At 43.4% G+C, this 18,965-nt stretch overlaps 1 protein-coding gene across 7 annotated transcripts in view; it reads left to right on the top strand.

Annotated features, from left to right (window-relative positions):
- The first annotated feature begins 332 nt into the window (after window positions 1-332).
- The window catches only part of RHOBTB1 (Rho related BTB domain containing 1), an 82,768-nt gene continuing 64,135 nt past the window's right edge, over window positions 333-18,965 (top strand). For 2 of the 7 annotated variants that reach the window (XM_025202627.1, XM_025202622.1), the window contains exons 1-5: window positions 333-471; window positions 728-951; window positions 2,813-3,026; window positions 5,266-5,367; window positions 8,858-8,983. Coding sequence is in view for 2 of the 7 variants with exons in the window: in XM_025202626.1 (XP_025058411.1) it covers window positions 5,335-5,367 (33 nt within the window). In the remaining 5 variants the exon portion in view is untranslated. Of the gene's footprint in view, window positions 472-727; window positions 952-2,812; window positions 3,027-5,265; window positions 5,368-8,838; window positions 8,984-18,965 lie in introns of those variants that run through there. The other 5 variants (XM_025202625.1, XM_006022355.2, XM_025202623.1 and 2 more) reach the window with 4 other exon arrangements.

Genomic DNA, 18,965 nt, shown 5'->3' with positions numbered 1-18,965 from the left:
TCATGTGGAGGGAGAGATTTGAGTCCGGAGCCCAGGCAATGCCATACGCTCTGGGACCGGGGGACGTGTGTGGGGGAACGGAGGGAGGAGTGGCCCTTGGCTTCTCCACCACAAGCAGCTCCGTGAGGGGCAGAATACTAGACTTGGGGGTGCCAGGAGCAGAATTGGGGGTTCTGCCCCTTCCCGCTCAGCCCCTGCCTCGTGCCTAGAAACTGCAGGCTTTGCTGGGGGGGGGTCTGACACCAGCCCCCACGGCACGGAGGGAAGGAGGGAGCAGGGCATCACCCGCGCTGACCCCGCCCCCAGTACGCTGAGCTCGGCAGCAGCAGCTGCAGCAACTTGTGGCGCCCAGGCCCCGGTGGCCACGTGACGGCTGCGAGTGGACGGCCAGCCCGCCCGCCTGCCCAAAGGCCGGGGGCAGGGTAGAGCTTTGAGCGTGTTCGCCCGCTACAGCTGCACGGCTCCGCTCAGGTGAGGCATGGCGGGGGTATTCTGGCGCCTCTCTCCCCCGGCGCGATCTGCCTCCGGAGAAGCACTCTCGGGCTTGTGCTTGGCCCAGCCGGAGGGGGCTGGGGACTGGCCCAGCTTTTGCAGCCCTGCTGCCTCGTAGCAGATCTGCTGCCACCGGCGACATCCCCTCTCTGCCGCTGTCCTGGCGCTCTGGGGCAAGAGCAGCCGGGGGAAGCGGGAAGGAATTGTAAGATCAGGGCTTGTCTTTTATTTTCAGCCGATTCTTCTTAAACGCTTGTCCGAGCGTGCTGGATTGAAGTCCCAGGTCTTCACGTGGATGCTGAGCTCGTGAAGCATCGTCCCCACGCATTCGAGGCAGATCTTGCCTGGGTCAGGCTTTGAGAACAAAAAAAAAATCTTGTCGGTGTGGCCCAGGAGCTTGGCGAGCTGGACTGTCCCGGGTGAGAGGAGGAAGCGGCATTGGAGGAGTGTGAAGAACAGGTACCTCTGGCAGAAAGCTGGGAATTGATGTCTAGGGTCTTTTTGGCTATTAAATCTAAGACAGCATGTGTCAAAATTGTTTGCTATACAACTTTTTTCCTATAAAGCTACGTGTTTTGTTTTGTCTTTGTCGAAAGTCGGTCTCCTTGTTCAACCGGTTATTAAGGGCGCTGATGTGATGCTTCTGGATGGGAGAGGGGTTTTTCTTTGTTCTTGTCTGCCGTATTCTTCTTGGTACTCCGAACATCCTCAGAGTTTGAGTCGGGGCTTAAGCATATTTATGTTCTGGATATGGATGAGGAGCTGTCACGGTGAAAATCAAACCCTGCTCTTAATAGATTATTTAGGTACTTGTAAAAGATCCTGTGCTTGAAACATGGTAACAGCTGTAACTTAGCATGTGCTTGATTTGTGTTTACACACTAGTGGAGTAGCGGTCCATGCATGAACAAAAACATCGTATTCTTGGCCCTGGAAAGATTTTTTTTCCCTGAAGTATTTATGGATGGCAGACAGCATTCATGGAGTACAAAGATCCATCCAGTAAAGCTGACTTATCTGTATCACTGGGGGTGGAGAAGGTAGACTGTGATCAGGGCAGCCAAGCAAGGTAGTTATTTATCTGTTGCTCCAAACAGGCTATTAATTGCACAGGTAGCTTGGAAGGAAATCTAGGGTTATAGCTTTGGGAAGGGCATAGAAAATCTACTTGTGCTTCTGACTGAGGGAATCTTTACCAGCAGCTGCTGCACAATCTCTGTGTTTGTTTTAACCAAGCAGACAGTGTAGCTGTGAAGATAATCTTCCAAATGCAAACAGGTGCAGTGCCGTCTTTCTGATTTTCTGAACAGGCTGCTCCAATTCGGCAGATGTAGAAAACAGAAGAGTGAAATCAACAAGATTTTTTTTTTTTTTGGTTGATTTCAATATTAAGCCTTTGAGAAAGTTAAGAGAAACTGTTGGGAATCCTATCAATATTGTGCTGCTAATTCTTGGGAAAATTGTGAGATGCAGAAGCAAAACCAGAGGCTAAAGTTATTGACTAAGTAGAACACAACCCCCCAAATCAGACTCTGTAGAAGGGGAGAGTAGTAAAGACTTCTATTCTTCCTCCCTAGTTCCTTACAGTTGTCAGCAGGCTCTGAAGAAAGAGTTGTGTATTAGGAGATGGAGAGAAAGCTCATACTTTCTTATAGTAGAAGAGAGTGGAACTTCAAATTTATAATGCACCTGACTAGGTGAAAGTCAGTACTGAGTGCATGTGCAGGTTCCAAGTACAGCATGTTCATAGGAATCCCAGGACCTTTCCCTTTCCTGGTGGCTGGATGGGATGTAGAAGAGGTCATACTTTAGCTTCTATTCAGGACACCCACAACTCAAATGCCATTTCTGCAAGTAATCCAATACTTTGTGTGGGTTTTATGTCTGAAGGGAAACCTTGGGTAAGGCTGTGTTGTTAAAACTTAAATACTGAGGGGCAAAGACCTAACTCGTATCTTTCCTTTAAGAGAATAATTTCCCTGCTGCAGAGCAAATGATTGGGTTTATACACAAACCTAGTGATGTCCTAGATCAACACTGACCAAAGGGTATTCTCCCTTTGAATTGAATTGAACCCAGAAGCCAAGCACTGCATATAGACTTTTGTGTTTGTGTTAATAGTGGCCCATCAACAATGACTGCCACAAGACACCCCTCCCCTTCCCCCACAAGATTTCCCCCATGGATGGGGGAAGGACTCATAATGGTGATGAATTGATCCCACCTTGAGCTCTACAAGGCTGGGATGAGGTAGTTGCAGGCCTGGCTTACCCATTCCCATTCTCTCCTGGCTTCCTACTTACCATCTTTTCTTCTGCAGAACACACATCACAGCTTGCTGGGTACTACTCAGGTGGCAGACTTCTCACTTTTACAAAGGAGGGGAAGATCTATGGCTCTTGAAAGTACAATCAGGCTCACTACCATGATCAGCCTGTCTCTCATTTGAAGCCCTAATAGGATTGCTTTTACCCCCTTTGGTTTTAAATCTATTTCTGTAAAATGGAAATAATTGGGTAGTGTCTTATAAGCAGGTAAGATTGCAGTTAAAGTGGATTTTTTTTTTATCATAACTGTTTTCCTTCAACAACTGAGTTGACTTCACTTACAAACAGCATAACAGCTAAAATCCATCTTGCTCCTGCAAGTAGGGGATTCTTAATTTGGCCATTAGTAGGACAGGAGTAGAAATAATTATTGATTATTCTTGAAAAGAAATTCTGAATGAGCTAAATGTTTCTGGTGGAACTTGCAGAGTTAAGATGAAATAGAATTTTAATGAATCTAATATACCTATGGATGTCACCGAGGGGAAACTGGAGAGAGATTATTAGAAAACTGGTAAGCAAGACTTTGGGAAGGAAAAAGCAAATAACCCTACATAATACAGAGATATGTTCAGGATCTCTTGTTCACGGCTACATTGGACAGTGAGCTTGCTCCTCAGCTGTTACAGCTCCCTAGTGTTCAAAACTCGTGTTCAGGAACAGATGAATTGGTAACAGCTGTTTTAGAAATGGGGCAATATGGGAATAAAGGGAACAAAATAATATTTGTATGTAGTTCAAAGATGCATTTTTATAACAGGACAATTTGATAATCCAGCAGTGATGCATGCCAGATCATATTGTATGTTATTTTTGTGCACTTGTGTGAGTTTCAGAGAAGGTAGTGATTTCAAGAATTTCTTGGGGAATTGTGTTTTTGATAAAGAACATGGAGAGAGGGAAAGAGAGAATGAGAAAAATATATTGGATATGCTGGAAGGATTGCAGTAGTTTGCACAGTGGGTCTCCATGAGGTTACTTGGACAGGTGATGAGAGGTGACTAGCTCTGCTGCCACTAATACACAAGTGGCACGCAGCATTTTATCTTGCTTTCCATGGATATATCCAGTGCCTTTGTAAGCATGGGATTTAGCCTTTCAGACCAAAAGCTTCTAGGCAGTTGCAGATGTCGCTGATCAGAAAAACAATGCAGACCACAATTCTTGAATTGAAGATGCCTGCCTTTTGTCATCTCTTACCAAACTGTTGTGTAACCTCTGAATACTATTTCAGAGGTTTAGCAAGCTCCTGCAGTGCCCTTCCCACTGGAGGGGGGAGAGGGGACAGTCTTACCTGTTTCGGCCCTCTCTGCACTTTAGGAACAGCTGCAGCTGCTGCCTTAGTAGTATGAGCACAGGATGATGCTTCAGCTGAGGAACAAGCTTACTGTATACCAGCTGCAGCAGAAGCACCAGAATCTCCTGCCCCTCTCCCCCACCTCCCTCAAATTCTTTGCTATGCAGGTGCTGCTTCATGCCACCCAGCCATAGAAGCCAGGCAGCCCTGTGCTCTAGTTTATAGGTGTTGCTCCCTGCTCCCATACACTAAGGTGTAGGGCTGCCTAGCTTCTACAGCTGAGTAGTGCAGGACTGTGTCTGCATAGCAAAAACTCTCAGGGTGTCTCCTCTAAGTTGGCATTCAGGCTGGGTGCCTACCCTGGTTACGCTACTGTACTGTTTGATGTGTTGAGACTTCCTGGTATCAGGGCAGAAAATTTGTTGCTTCCAGTTTTAGCTGTTGGAAAATTTCTGCTCTTCCTGCTAGATGACAAATATCTGGATTACTGTGACCTGAATGTCATCTCCAGGCTGCTCTACTATAATTCACTGAATCTAGGACAAAAGCTAAAAGCAATACAGATGCTCCAGCTTGTGTAGAATCAGGAGGCTCTCCCCTTTGTATGTTCCAGGGAAAGCCAGACTAAAAGGGAACCTCACTACCACCGGGCCTACTGCCAGGTCCTCTTCCAGGTTAAAAGTATAATCCCTTACAAGGATTAAGGTGAAGAACAGAAAAATTCCATGAAGTCTACTAGCGATGAAACAATAAAGATCTAATTTCCCTGTGCAGCAGCTTGATATAGTAGTGTCGGGTTTCACAAAAAGCCCTAAGGTGGAGCATATATATATTGACTTTACTTCAAAATGGCATGCTGCCAATTTACTTTATCTAGTTTCTTCTGATTGACTTAATATATATACACAGATGCATTCAGCTGACCTGTTTACTCATTTTTTCTCAAGAACAGGTGGCTCTAGTGGTTAAATTGTGTTAGCATTGACATCAGGTCACCCTGCATTTGCATAGGTTAAAATATTGTTTCCATCAAAAAGAGGATAGGTTTGTTTTCCAAGATAAAATAAATCACTAGAGATGCCATTGGCACCGAGTATGATATTATTTAACCTGACCATGATAAAAGTTATGTCATACTTTTTTCTGCAGGGGAACTACACTAAAGAAACAGAGGAGAGGCTGCATAACACAAGTGGGTTTTTGAACAAGCATTTTACAATGGATATGAGCACTACTTTCTCTTCTGGTGAAGTGAGTATTTCCAGAAAAAATATAAATTCTCACTTAGTTTATTGTGTCTATTGCAGTTTATTGACAATAGACTGCAATTGTCTATTGCATGTCTTGGGACATGCATCTTCTAAAGCAGTTTAGAGAATATATTTATCACGAGCATTTAGAAAACCACAAAACCTTCAGAATAAATCTGCTGGCAGATGGCATTTCAGCAACATACAAAGAAAGTGTACCCACTATAAGGAAAAGTATTTAACATTCAGAGTCCTGTCCAAGGCCCACTGAAGTGATGGGCATCTCTTTAAAGCACATTGAAGTTGCTTGAAGCGGTTCTCTGTATTGGAAGCTATTACTTAACTAGGGAGTCCTGCAAGCCACTCAACCTCTTGCATCCCTGGCGACAGCCACATGCATTTTAGAAAATAAAAAAAATTAACAGTAGTAGTATTATACGAAAGAAATAAAGGTAGTTCTGTAAACCAATATTTAATTTTACATACCACAGTGTATATATAAATGGCTATTGTGAAATGTTTTGATTCATCCCAACGTAATTCATCTGAAAAACGGATTAATAGCAGCAAATAGTAGTATTTTTTTTCTTTCCTATGCAATTCACGGAAGTAACAAAGGACCTACCATATCTCCATCTCTCCTCACTTTCCATCTCGTTTACCCAACACACTGGTAATTTACAGGATAATATTGCTCTTAAAGAACTAAGAGACTTTTAAAGGGAAAATCCTCAAGTTTCCATTAATTTGGAGAATCTAAACAACTAGGTGCCTAACTTGAGATCTCAGTTCCTGGGGGGTTTTTTGTTTGTTTGCTTGTTTTGTTTGGGGCCATGCATCTCATTATTAATTAGAATTGTCATTGCTTAACACTTTAAAAAAAGCAAGGCCCTATATACCTCATGTTTTGATATTTACCATAATAGGAACACACAATTAGAGGACACTTCTGAAAGTAGATTTAAATTAATTGCAGCATGACAAAAGTTCCCATCTTTCCTGGGTCCCAGTTTGCCAAAGGCTGGGCAAGCTCCCAAAGGGGCCCCAAATCAGATGGGTACCCACATGCATGGTATCTGAGAGGCACAAAGTTTATTGAAGGCCATACATACCTAGGTCAGTCTGAAATCACTTTCTCACTGGGGTCATGTAACCCTTTCCACCTGCCATTTGCTTCAATTCTTGTGGTTTTACAGGTTCTACTTCATAGTTACATGCCATGTTCTAGGCCTTTTTGTTGTAGACACATCTTTGCGGTCATCTCACATACTTGCACATCTCTGTAGAGAATTTGGTCCTAAATAAAGAGGAATCCATGGTAACATTTAAACAAATACTTTCCAATCTTCTCTGGAAAGTAATTTTGGGCCAAATTTATCTCTGGGGCAACACGGCTAGTTCCATTTGGGTTACACTTGAGATGAATTGGATTCCTTTAATCCTTCTTTCTTTGTGTGTTTGCAGTAGTAGTTCCCACTAGCAACACTATAATTAAGGAACTTTCACCACTTCTATAATAATAGCACACAGTTGTTCTGGCCATAAATGTGCAGCTAGAAACTTAACGTGAAAATAAATGGGCTTCCCCTATTTTAAATTGAAATGGGGGAGGGGAATGTTTGATTTGCTCTTGCAACTTGGATATAGCTTAGCAGAAACTTTCAGGCAATTGTCATACTTCTAAATGTTTGTATCTTTGTCTAAAAATCCTTATTGATAAAGAAAACACTTGAATAACAGTTGTTAGATGCTTAAACATGTTAAAAATGTACATGCTCACAGACTTTTTTGCTTCAGGTGTAGAAATAGATGTAGTTGGATGCAGTTGACTCTGATTAACTTTTTTGTCCTTTCTACTGACTTGGAGAATTTTTTTTTTTTTAATTGACATATCACATAGGTTTATGAGTAAATTACTTCTGTAATACATGTTGATTTGCCAGCATGACTTCACTGATCAGTACAAGAAACCACAATGACATTGGAGCACTCTTTAGGATTTGGTTAAAGGTCCCTAAATACCAATTCAAATAACAGACCATAATGGCTACTGCTACTGTTAATGTTTTAAATTATGTCTTGTGAGTCTAAATTCTGTTCTTGGATATCTAAAGGCTGGAGCAACATGGTTGTGAATGTGTAAATAGCTTGGCATACATTCTTCTCTCACCCAGCCAAGTAATCCAAATGTATAACATACTTGCATAGCCCCTGAAGCTCTCAAACCTACATCTCTTTCCTAATCTACATTGCCACCCTTTGGTGATAATGGAGACAGCAGTAAGAGATAGTAAATTCCAGACCCAGTGGTCAATAAGCTGTGGAGACTCCATAGAGTGTACAATAGAATGGAAGTGTGCTCCCAAATTGCAGCATCTATGTGAAAGAGGAAGAGAGCCATTTCGGGTACCTGTTCCCCCCACACACTATTAGGAAGAGGAGAATACTGCTAGCATGCACACACAACCCATCAAAATACATTCTCTGTGTCAAAGTTAGAAGCCTGTCCTGGTCTCCTTTCCTGCTTATTTCATGCCACAGAAAATGGGCACTTGCCAAAGCTCTACAACCATTTGCACAGTTCCAAGTCGCATTACAAGTGCATATGCAGCACATGCAGCCACTCATCTCACTTTCTACAGACTAATGCACGTGCGCTCACTCAAATGTACACTTTCTCACAAAACCCAGGCGTCTGGGACACGCATGCACGTGTGTGTGTGTGTGTGTGTGTGTGTGTGCGCGCGCGCGCGCACACACGACTCGGGCATGGCCCCCCCAACTCTCACACTTCTCAAAGATCTTGAATAACCTATGTTGTTGCACCATGTAATAGAGATGATTTCATCCTCAGAAGTGTGCGATTCAAGGCCTTGACTACATGAAGGAAAATTAATACTGGTATAACTAGCTCAATGTTGATACACTGTTGTAAACTCCTAATGGGTTGCACTGCTGGAGTGTAATACAATCCAGTAATATATTGAATTTAGCTCCTGCTTTGAACCAGTACAAGGTCTATGTTTAAGGGACAAACTGATGTGGTTAAACTAGCATGAATGGTCGTAATACAGCCAGACCCTGTTTATTGTGAAACTCCGGGTTTCAAAAGAACAGATCAGTATAACAGGTGTTTCAGGATTAACTCTGAATTTGCAGGCTTTTCATAGGATAAAGCCCTGATACTGCTACTCATGTGTAATCATATCAAGGATGTACAGGACTATGCCCTTCTCAAGGAGATGATTAAAGCACTGAAGAAATACTTTAATCTTAATTTGTTTACCCAAACTGTTTTTAAGGTAGCATGTTCAGTGAAGAAAATAGTCAAGTGGAAGATAGCAGTGAGGCATTGATGCATTTCATTGATTAAATGATGCCTTGTATTCATTGTTTAAAATTGCATAACCTTGCTCACTTCATTCATTAACAGAGAATTTAAAGAGCTGTCTGTTGTAACTAATATCTTCAGGTTTTCTATTTTGATTAAGGTTACAAAACTGCTCTGAAACAACTGAGGTACTGGAAGTATTTCCACTGATTACTGCAAGTTTGAATCAGACTGTAAGAACATAGATGGGAACCTTTTCTTTCCTGTGGCAGTGAGATGCTCTACGGTAAATTGTATTTGACAAGGCTGTTTCCCAAAGATTAACAATGGTTAGATTAAGCTGCCCTTGATTCTACCGTTTAATCCAACACTGCTGGTTTGGTATTTGGAACAAAACATGGCAGGGTTACTGGACACTGTTCTTATCTTTTAACAATAATTCAGAACCCATAACATTAATTTTTGACAACTGAATTTTTCTTCAGTTGCCATGAGAACTTCTATGAAGAAACTAGTAGCAGAAATCAGTAGGACCAGAGCAGCACTGGTATGTAAGTGGAGAGTTGCATAGCTAAACGTTGCACATACTTCTCAGGGATAACTTTCCTAGAAATATTTCAGCTTTTAAAAACTGCATTGATGGTATTGCATACCCATGTATGAATAAAGAGGGCTGTCTTAGTACCTTGAGTTGCTTGTAAAAGCCTGAAAAGAGAGAGCTTTTGAAATCTCCTAAAAATACCAAAGGAACTGTTCCATTCAAGATGCTCTTACATTTACTGAAACATCCTGAAGGAAGAGCTAGAAAAAAGGACTGTATATCCCAATGAAACTCCCCTTTCTTCTGTTATAAAACTCCCATTTCCAGCCCAGGAGGGTCTTAACATACCAGACCATTTTAAACTTGTCATTAGTGCAGGAGTGAAGTGTAGACTGGTCAGACTTCAAGTTAGTGCAAGTATAGCAGAAAGCCAGCACATGTGGTGTTAAAGAGAGAAATGCTGTTCTAACGCATTATCATTCTTTGTTGTATTTTCTTCCTTCTTTTGAAGCAAAGAGAGCCAGTTTTAAAGGCCTGAAATGCCAGGAAAGATTGTGCCTAAAGATGATTTAGTGAAGAGAGGTCAAAATAGAAAAATAGATGGTAGAAGTGTATCATAAGATGACATTGTTCTGCAGTTGTCACCTATAAATGGATAACAAGGTCCAGATGTGAAGTCAGGTCTGAGTACAGATTTCAGCACCGAGTTGGAGATTTCACATGTGTGCACATGATGAAGTAGCCCATTTGTGGCTATTAGATATGTGCATGTTCTCTCCAATGGCAAAAGAGAATTACTTTACTCTTAAAATGCTATACCTAATTTTCTATACATGCCACTCAAAAACAGGATTTTCCTGTTTGTTTTTTCTTTAATGGGCAAACTTTCATTGTTGCATTACACATGCTATTGGTTTCAGTTTTGTTTCGTACATTGTAAAGAAAAAAACACCATGCTTTTTATTTCATGACACTTTAGTAAGATCTAATAAATAGGATGCTCATAAAATGGGAAGCCACCAAAACTTGAAAATCGCTGATGCAACAAGAATCCCTAGGAAAAATTAGAGTGACCTTCGAATGCTACAAGGGAATCATTTCAACCGTACTCCCAGGGCAAGTGACAAAACAGCAAATGTTTGAGTACAAAACTCTCATAGTAGCTTGTTCTTATAGTTTGTTCATTGTTCAGAACTCTGCTAAGATTTATTAGTTCACATTCATGCACTCAGCCACCACGTCATATTTTGCATACTGATTGCATGCTGCCTTGACTAAAAAGGTCTGAACTCAATAGTAGAAATTTTGTTTATGTAATCAGAATTATACAAATGGCATGCAACTTGAAGTACAGATACTGAGTGGTAAACGAGTTTTAAGCATAATAATGTTTTGGGGGTTTTTTTATGCTGACTACTAGGGCTGAATTCAGACGTGCAGGCACATGCAGTTTGTGGCATTGCAAACCTCTTTGTGGTGCCACAAACCTCACATATTGAACATTAAACTATGTGTGGTGCTGCTAATTTGCTACCAGGATTTCCTGGTAGCAAATGAACCCTCGGGGGGGAAAGCCGCACAAAACGCACCAACGTGGTATGCGCTGGGACAAATGTGGAGACAGGGGACCCCCTGCACCTTGGTACCCTGCACCTCATTCAGCTGCTTGCCTCGAGACAGGGGAGCAGGCGGCCCTGGGGTGACTGCTCTTCTGTCTCTGTGTGCTTCAGCATAGGGGGTTCACTGTGGAGCCCTTGCACTTAGGGACATAGAGGTCCTGTGCTGGGGTGGTGTGCCTCAAAACCAGGGAGCAGCCAGCCCATCTCCACATGCCTCAACCTGGAGTCTCGGAACAGGTCGCTGGAGTGCAGGGTGCCTCAGTGTGGGGACTCCTCAGCATGCAGCGATGGGGGAGCAGACCGCCCATAGCTCCATGTGCTGCTCCCCAGCTGGCTGGGACACGGGGTACCTCAATGCAGAGGCTGCCTGCTGGCTAGCGCCGCAGTGGGGCACCTCGTGCCCCAGCTAGCCCCATCTGCAGCAGATAGAGCCCACTGCAAAGTGCACAGGCAGGGCCGTGCACTGTGTCACAAAGTATCAGCACAAATTACAGCACACCTACAGCCTAGGGAATGACCTGCTGGGTGGCACGGAAGTGGAAAGGGATCTTGGAGTCCTAGTGGACTCCAAGATGAACGTGAGTCGGCAGTGTGACGAAGCCATCAAAAAAGCCAATGGCACTTTATCGTGCATCAGCAGATGCATGATGAATAGGTCCAAGGAGGTGATACTTCCCCTCTATCGGGCGCTGGTCAGACCGCAGTTGGAGTACTGCATGCAATTCTGGGCGCCGCACTTCAAAAGGGATGCGGATAACCTGGAGAGGGTTCAGAGAAGGGCCACTCATATGGTTAAGGGCCTACAGACCAAGCCTTACGAGGAGAGACTAGAGAAACTGGACCTTTTCATCCTCCGCAAGAGAAGGTTGAGAGGCGACCTTGAGGCTGCCTATAAGTTCATCAGGGGGCACAGAAGGGAATTGGTGAGTATTTATTCACCAAGGCGCCCCCCGGGGTTACAAGAAATAATGGCCACAAGCTAGCAGAGAGCAGATTTAGACTGGACATTAGGAAGAACTTCTTCACAGTTAGAGTGGCCAGGGTCTGGAACGGGCTCCCAAGGGAGGTGGTGCTCTCCCCTACCCTGGGGGTCTTCAAGAGGAGGTTAGAGAGGCATCTGGCTGGGGTTATCTGAACCCAGCACACTTTCCCACCTATGCAGGGGGTCGGACTCGATGATCTATTGAGGTCCCTTCCAACCCTAACATCTATGAATTAGTGCCCCTACTATGTGTGCTGCTGCAAATGCATATCCCTACTCGTGTGGACACAGTCTTAGGAGGCAATTGGTGTGTTGTGTTGTGTTGTGTTGTGTTGTGTTGTGTTGTGTTGTGTTGTGTTGTTTTGTTTTGACATGACCCCCATCTTAATTGCTCTAAACTAACAAAACTTGCAGTTGGGACAAATCTGTTATGTGTAAATTCAATCCATGTGAGAACTAGACATTAAATAGTTAAATCTACCAACTTTGTGCTTGGACTTTGGACTTCAGACTTCATTGGGCTAACAGCTAGGAACAAAGCAAACCTGCCTCTCAGCAATTTAGTCTTGGTCTTGCTTTGAATTTTAGCCTTTATATAAATATGCTTGAAAATGAACAGGTAGAGGGGCTGATGAGGCTTAGAGAGGCTTCCTGGGAGGAGAAATTCTGGTGATGTAAATTAGGTGGGTTCCCTTCCTTAAAATTGACTGATTAAACACTGGGAGGAAATATAAGCTGGCATCCTAAAAGTAAATAGATTAAAATTCTATTAAAGCATGACCCTCTGCAGACTCAAGCCTTCTCCATGGGCTTCTTCAGTAGAAACTATATATACAAAAATTTATCTTCTCAAGATAGTATTGCTGTAGTGTTTAGATGCATACTGAAGTGTATGCATATGTATGTGATCAGCATTTTATGTTAAACCAATGGAAAGCATCTGGCAGTGTTTGGAATAACATGGTATGGTTATTGGCCACTTTTCTGAATTCTCATTAAAAGTTAAGAACCTATACAATTAATTTTTGACCACTGAATTTTTCCTGCATTTTATGAAAGATCCAGTAGCAGAAATCTTGCACAGGAACTGCTAATACCATAGCATTAACAAGTCCAGATGGTATATAAGGTGTATATACCTCTTGTTATATAAGGGGAGAGCTGCATATCTAAATATTACACTTACCTTCTCTGAAATAATTTTCCTAGAAATATTTCAGTTTTTAAATACTACAGCAGTGGTATTGCATATCCATGTATGTATAAAGCTAGGCTGTCTTGGTACCTATAGTAGTTTATAAAAGCCTGAAAGGTCTTGAAATATCTCCTAAAAAGTACCAAAAGAGCTACTTCATTTAGAATGACATTTACTGAAACATCCTGGACAAAGAGATGGAAGCAAGGAATGCTTGTCCCCCTGGAAAACTTCCTTTTCTGCTGTTATAAAACTTCTTCCAGCCTAAAGGCGTGCTAAGGCACCAGACTGCTTTATATTTGTTGTTAGTGCAGGAGTGCAAGCAGTGGTACTTCAACTCATTGTTATGGAGTTCAAGTCTGACACCTTGATAATTCTGTAGCGCCTCATTCATGGACTGCATTTAGAATTTAATAAATAATTCCTCAAAATAATGTTATTCTTAAACACCAATTATAAAATAATAGCATTTTTTTTCAATGCCAGTAATGCATAAAATAGAAAATACAAATTTTGTCTTGGACATTTTGATCTCTGAAAATTAGAAGATAATTTTGTGCTATCCTGTGGAAATGAATACAGCTAATTGGGTTGCATCATTTTGTAGTCGGTGGAGAACTGTTGATGTCATTGAACTAAAAGTATTCTTAGATCAAATGCTGAGCTCTATCCTTATGACACCATCAAGGGAGAAAATTCAGATTGTCAGCAGACTGTACAATACAATATAGTTTTTTAAAAGAATGCCAGTGATGAATGCATAAGTGGTTTGCTGTGGGAAAGATATGTTCTGAATACAAGCCCCTTAATGCAAAAGATTTATCGGTAGGAAATTACTTTTGAAGGATATAGATATAGATAAATGTATATTATTATATACAAATTAAAAATTCAAGACTTTAGTTCTTTTTATAAATTTTATAGGTAAAAATTAATGGATAATATACCAACCTATTGCACAAGTGGAAATATGTTTGGAAACTGTTTTAGGCCATAGACAAGCATTAATTTCATTTGGTAAGAACTTCTCTGAATTTCTTACATGTAGAAAAATAACCCAGGAGCTGGATCGTATGTGTGTTCCAGCTCCCTAGCTGGAGATCTACACCGGTATGCTCTCCAGCTAAGTGGTACTAGTTATTCTCTGAGCCATCCCCACCCTTAGGGGAGCCCAACTTGACAGCCTGTCCTCTGCCTCCTCCTCAGGGTTTTGAATAGCCTCAGGTGCAGCTCAAATGGGCTGGCTGCATATGGGGTGACTTAAAGCTGGAGGGGTTGGGAAGCAGGGCCAGGGATAGCCTCCCTGATCCCAGGATGCAACTCCCTGCCCATTAAATTGCTTTGTGTGCCACCCAACTGGACAACATGTAAAGCCTGCAGGGATAGCTTCCCAAGATAGTCCTGGCCCCTCCTTCCCACCCCAACCTCTTCTCCCTGCAGTCTTGAAATTTCGTCTCCTGCCCAGCTGGCCTGTGAAGGCAGCATTTAAATCTCATGGGTCAGGAACTGAGGTGCAGGGGCTGGAGCACCTGAGTCACCTCTTGGATTGAGCTGGACTGAACTGGGTTTGACCCAGTCTGAACTGGGATCAAATGGTTGCAGTAAGACGCATCTGTCCAAACCAGATTCAACTGGACTCATGCAGTTCAAGCCATGCAAAACCAGGTGAAACCTACAGTTTATCAAGATGGGAAATGTGATAGCCCATTTCCAAGAGCCAAGTGCTCAGCTTTAAGCAGGAGGGACGTGTTTTTGCCCTCTTCCCCCGCCCTTTTTTTTTCCCCCTTCAGTTTTGCAGTGGGAATTATTTCCTGTTCCCGCGCTCCCTTGGATCTCAGCCCTTCTCAGCCGGGCAAAAGCTGGGGACGTACCAGAACCCAAGTGGAAACGGAAGTTGTAAGGCCGGCCGGGGATACCTCACCCCAGTGGCCGGCTCCGAGCTGGCGGGGCAGGAAGCGATAGGGGGTGGGGATTTCTGCCCTGTACACTTGCCTGTACTCACAGCCACTTGGCCGCCCTTTGGACGTCTTCCCAGTACTGCAGCCTGGGAGGAAAGGACAAAGCAGCCTGAAGGCGAGGCGGAGCCAGGAGCTACGAAGAGGCTGCGCAGGCACTGCGATCGCTGGGCCCAGGCCGGAGAAGCGCTGCGTGTGGGCCCTGCGTCAGCCCGGCTTGGCCTCGCTCTTGCTCCAGAGCGTACGGCTGGCTGTGCTGGGGGCAGCTGTGCATCCCTGGAGCGCCTCCAGCCACCTTAGCCCCGTCGCACACGTGCAGCCACCGGCCCCGCTTTCATGAATGAAACCCAGTCGAGCCTCTGTAAATAGAACGGTGGCTGCCAACGTCACAATGAGAGCAGCTCCAGCTGCATTAGCTCGGCGCTGCGCTGCCAAGAGCTGGGCACCAGTGGCTGAGCCTGGGCTGATTGGTCCGGCGTGGTCAGGGGGAGGCAGCGCCATGCTGCCAGCCCACTGCCTTGGCCCTGCACTTTGAGGAGAGGCAGGGCGGCAGTCGCTGCTGGCCTCATATAGGGGAGATCCTCCTCTCTGGTTATAAATACTCAAAGGGAGAAAGGCCAGGAGGTAGGCCTAATAGTTACATAGCAGTACACTCATCCTTCAGCAGAAGTTAGTACCTGTTAGCTTTCTAGCACACCCATCCTGTTAACACTCCAAACTTGGTCAATATAATATTTAGGTTGAAGAAAAATAGGCAGCAAATCTAGCCAGCTGCAATTCTTTGCTAACTTTTCCTTTCCTAGTACTCAAATACCCAGTACTTCAGGAGGGATGTGGATAAGCTTGAGAGAGTCCAAAGGAGAGCCATTCATAAGATCAAAGGCCAAGAGAGCAAGCTTTACAAGGAGAGGCTGAGGGTCTTGGGCCTCTTCAGCCTGGAAAAGAGAAGGCTCAGGGGGGACTTGGTGGCCGCCTACAAAAGGATATAAGGGACCTGGGAATACAGGACCTGGGAATACAGTTGTTCACTAGGGCTCCCCAAGGGATAGCAAGGTCTAATGGCCACAAACTTGTGGAAGGCTGATTTAGACTGGACATAAGAAAAAACATCTTTACAGTCTGTGTGTCCAGGGTCTGGAACAGACTTCCCCCAGTGGTGGTACAAGCACCTACCCTGGACTCATTCAAAAGGCATTGGGATGTTTTTTTTGCTGGGATCATTTGACCCCAGCAGACTTCCTGCCTATGGCAGGAGGGCTGGACTCAATGATCTCACAAGGTCCCTTCCAGCCCCTAATATCTATGAAATGTCTTTTTTTTTGGCTCTGCTGTGCTGAAAGCAGCAGAAGCGTAGCCCGTAAGTCCATGTCCAGACAAGCGCAGCCATTTGTTTTCCCGAGGACAAGTAGCAGCAGCACGGATTATCCCCAGTGGGGTAGTAGAGGCTGGGGCCAGCAACTGTGGTCCCAGCTGGCTAGGCTCCAGTCTTGGGCAGCGCATGTTCCTGTCACATGTGCCAACCTGCTTTTTTAAGGCAAGGTAGGAGTGCAGGGAATGCCTGTGTGTACGGTGTGTGGCACTGCAGACCTGTCTGCACATACCGCAACATCTGTGCTCATCTGAACACAGTCTAAGAGGGGAAGACGCAAGGTTTTTGTTTTTTTTCCTTTAGTCTGCTTCCATAAAAAGGATCTTAAAGCTCACACTAGAAGCTATAAAAGGTAGTGCTAATGAGAGGTGGTGGAATCTCCATCCTTGGAGGTTTTTAAGGCCCAGCTCGACAAAGTCCTGGCTGGAATTATCTAGCTGGGACCATCCTGTTTTCAGCAGAGGGTTAGACCAGATGACCTCCTGAGGTCACTTCCAACCCTAATTTTCAGTTATTTTAATCACATCTAATCAGTGTGAATATAGCCGGTCTCACTGGCTTCTGAAACAGGAGATTGAAATGTATGACCATGCTGAGACATGAGCTGAAAGAGGACAGGACCTAAAAGACCCACAGAAAAAGTCTGGTTCCTGGTTTCTGGGTGCAGAATCATGAGACTGGTTTGTGGATTCTCTCTTGTTCCCATTCAGTATTGTCCAACCTTGTTTACAAAGATACTTTCCCTAAGTTGAGTGGTGAGAAATACTTTTGGGGGACCTTTTTTGCACTTTTCTGTAAAAAGAAAGATAATAACATTGACCTAAAGTCTCCCTTTTCAAACTTTCAGAATTTTAAATATTTCTGTTATGATATCGCTCTATTGGGGATTTTCCTGCTTTAATCCCTTGCTGTACACTTATTTTTTCTTAATCAAAATGCTAATAAATAAAACAGCAACTGATTTAAACTTCCCAACACAAAATGATAAATGGGGAAAATATAACGAATGTCACTTTATGTTCAACAAACAGAGGCAAACTCTGCCTTTTGAAAGGAAAACAAATGCACAAGCAATTTTTTTCAGTAGCTGTATATGCCAGAAACTCAGTGAAGCCTCTAAAAGTGTTCTTTTTTTTTTTTTTTTTTTTTCTCCACCTCTAAGCAAAAGTTGAGGTAAATATTATCCTCTACAGCAGGGGCAGGCAAAATATGGCTCACAGACCAGGTTCAGCCCGCCAGGCCAGTCTCTCCAGCCCATGGGGCACCTAAAGAATTTAGAAAATGTATATTGGAGACTGACAGAAACATGGGAAGGATTTCTGTTTTGTTAAAGTCACAGGCTTCAGTCCCATCGTAATGGTCAAGGGTCAAAAGATGCTGCACCCTTAGTTCCTGTTAAAATAAAGTGGATGAGTGTGTGGACCTAATATATGGTCCTCAGTACAGAAACCACCCATATCATGTTGTGAAGAAAAGCAGAATTCTGTAGATCAGCAGTTTCTCTTAGAGGGAGTTTAAGAACTACTGTTTTTCCATGTTGCTGAAAGCTCAGAGATTGCAGGGTGTGAAATCTATTGATGTTTGACCGATAAGTTTCATAGAGAACATTAAGAATTGTAAGTAGAGATATCCATCCATCCGTCTTTCCACCTTCCCTTTCTTTAAACATTTACACTCATATTTGTAAGAAGTTGTCATATCCTTTTTGTGCTTGAGGTATGAAAGGTCTTTGATCCTTTTCCTTTAAGGTGTACAGGGAAGAAGATTATCAGGATACAGCATGGAGACTTATAAGACCTTCTGCCTTCTAGTAGCTAACATGGACTGGGGGGTTGTGTGTCTTTAAATCAGATTCCTATAACCTAAGGATGGCCTAACCAGGACCGTATCACAGAAAGGTCTTGATGTTTTTCTCAAGTATTTTCTGATGTCAACTCAGCAAATATGGGTAATATTCTTGGATATGTTCCTAGGTGTTCTGTCATTATTGGCACCAACCCTGAACTGCTGTCACAGAACAGCTGACAAAAGAGTCTGTTTTGCTGTTGTAGAAGAGTGAAGTTCTCATTGCATTCAGTAGGAAGTGCCATACAGGTGTTTGAGAACAGAATTTTGGTCAAAGTATTCTGAAGTGCTTCTGAATCTTCAGATATTGGTTATAACTATCCTTTTCTTTTTGCCTGCTTGCAGACTTTTTTTTTTTTTTTAAACTCTTTACCAGAAGAAGCAATGCGTTACTTTGACCCAGCTCTGCAGTGTCTGTATAGATCAGGCACTTCAGTGAGGCTTGTTGGTGCTTTTAGCTAAAGCTGATTCAATCGGCTATTGAATAAAAGTGCCAAAAAGGCCCCACTAAAGCACCCAATCTACATAGATGTCGGGTGAGCTGGGTGCAGGTAACATGCTGCCTCTTCTAGGCATACGCTGGGCTCAACGTGGGAGCACACCAAGTTTAAAGTATAGCACTGCTTTTTTTTTTAAACATCTGCAAGCAGCCATTAACTGGGCTAGTTAGGTGGGCCTGTGGTACATCACCATCCATCACCAGTTCCCACATCTCTCTAGGTCGGGCAATAGCTAATTCCATTAACCTTTTCCCATCTTCCC

This window comes from Alligator sinensis, unplaced genomic scaffold, assembly GCF_000455745.1.
Source record: "Alligator sinensis unplaced genomic scaffold, ASM45574v1 scaffold674_1, whole genome shotgun sequence".
Taxonomy (NCBI): domain Eukaryota; kingdom Metazoa; phylum Chordata; order Crocodylia; family Alligatoridae; genus Alligator; species Alligator sinensis.
The sequence above is the reverse complement of the archived record's forward strand: the minus strand, read 5'-3'. Positions and strand labels throughout refer to the sequence as shown.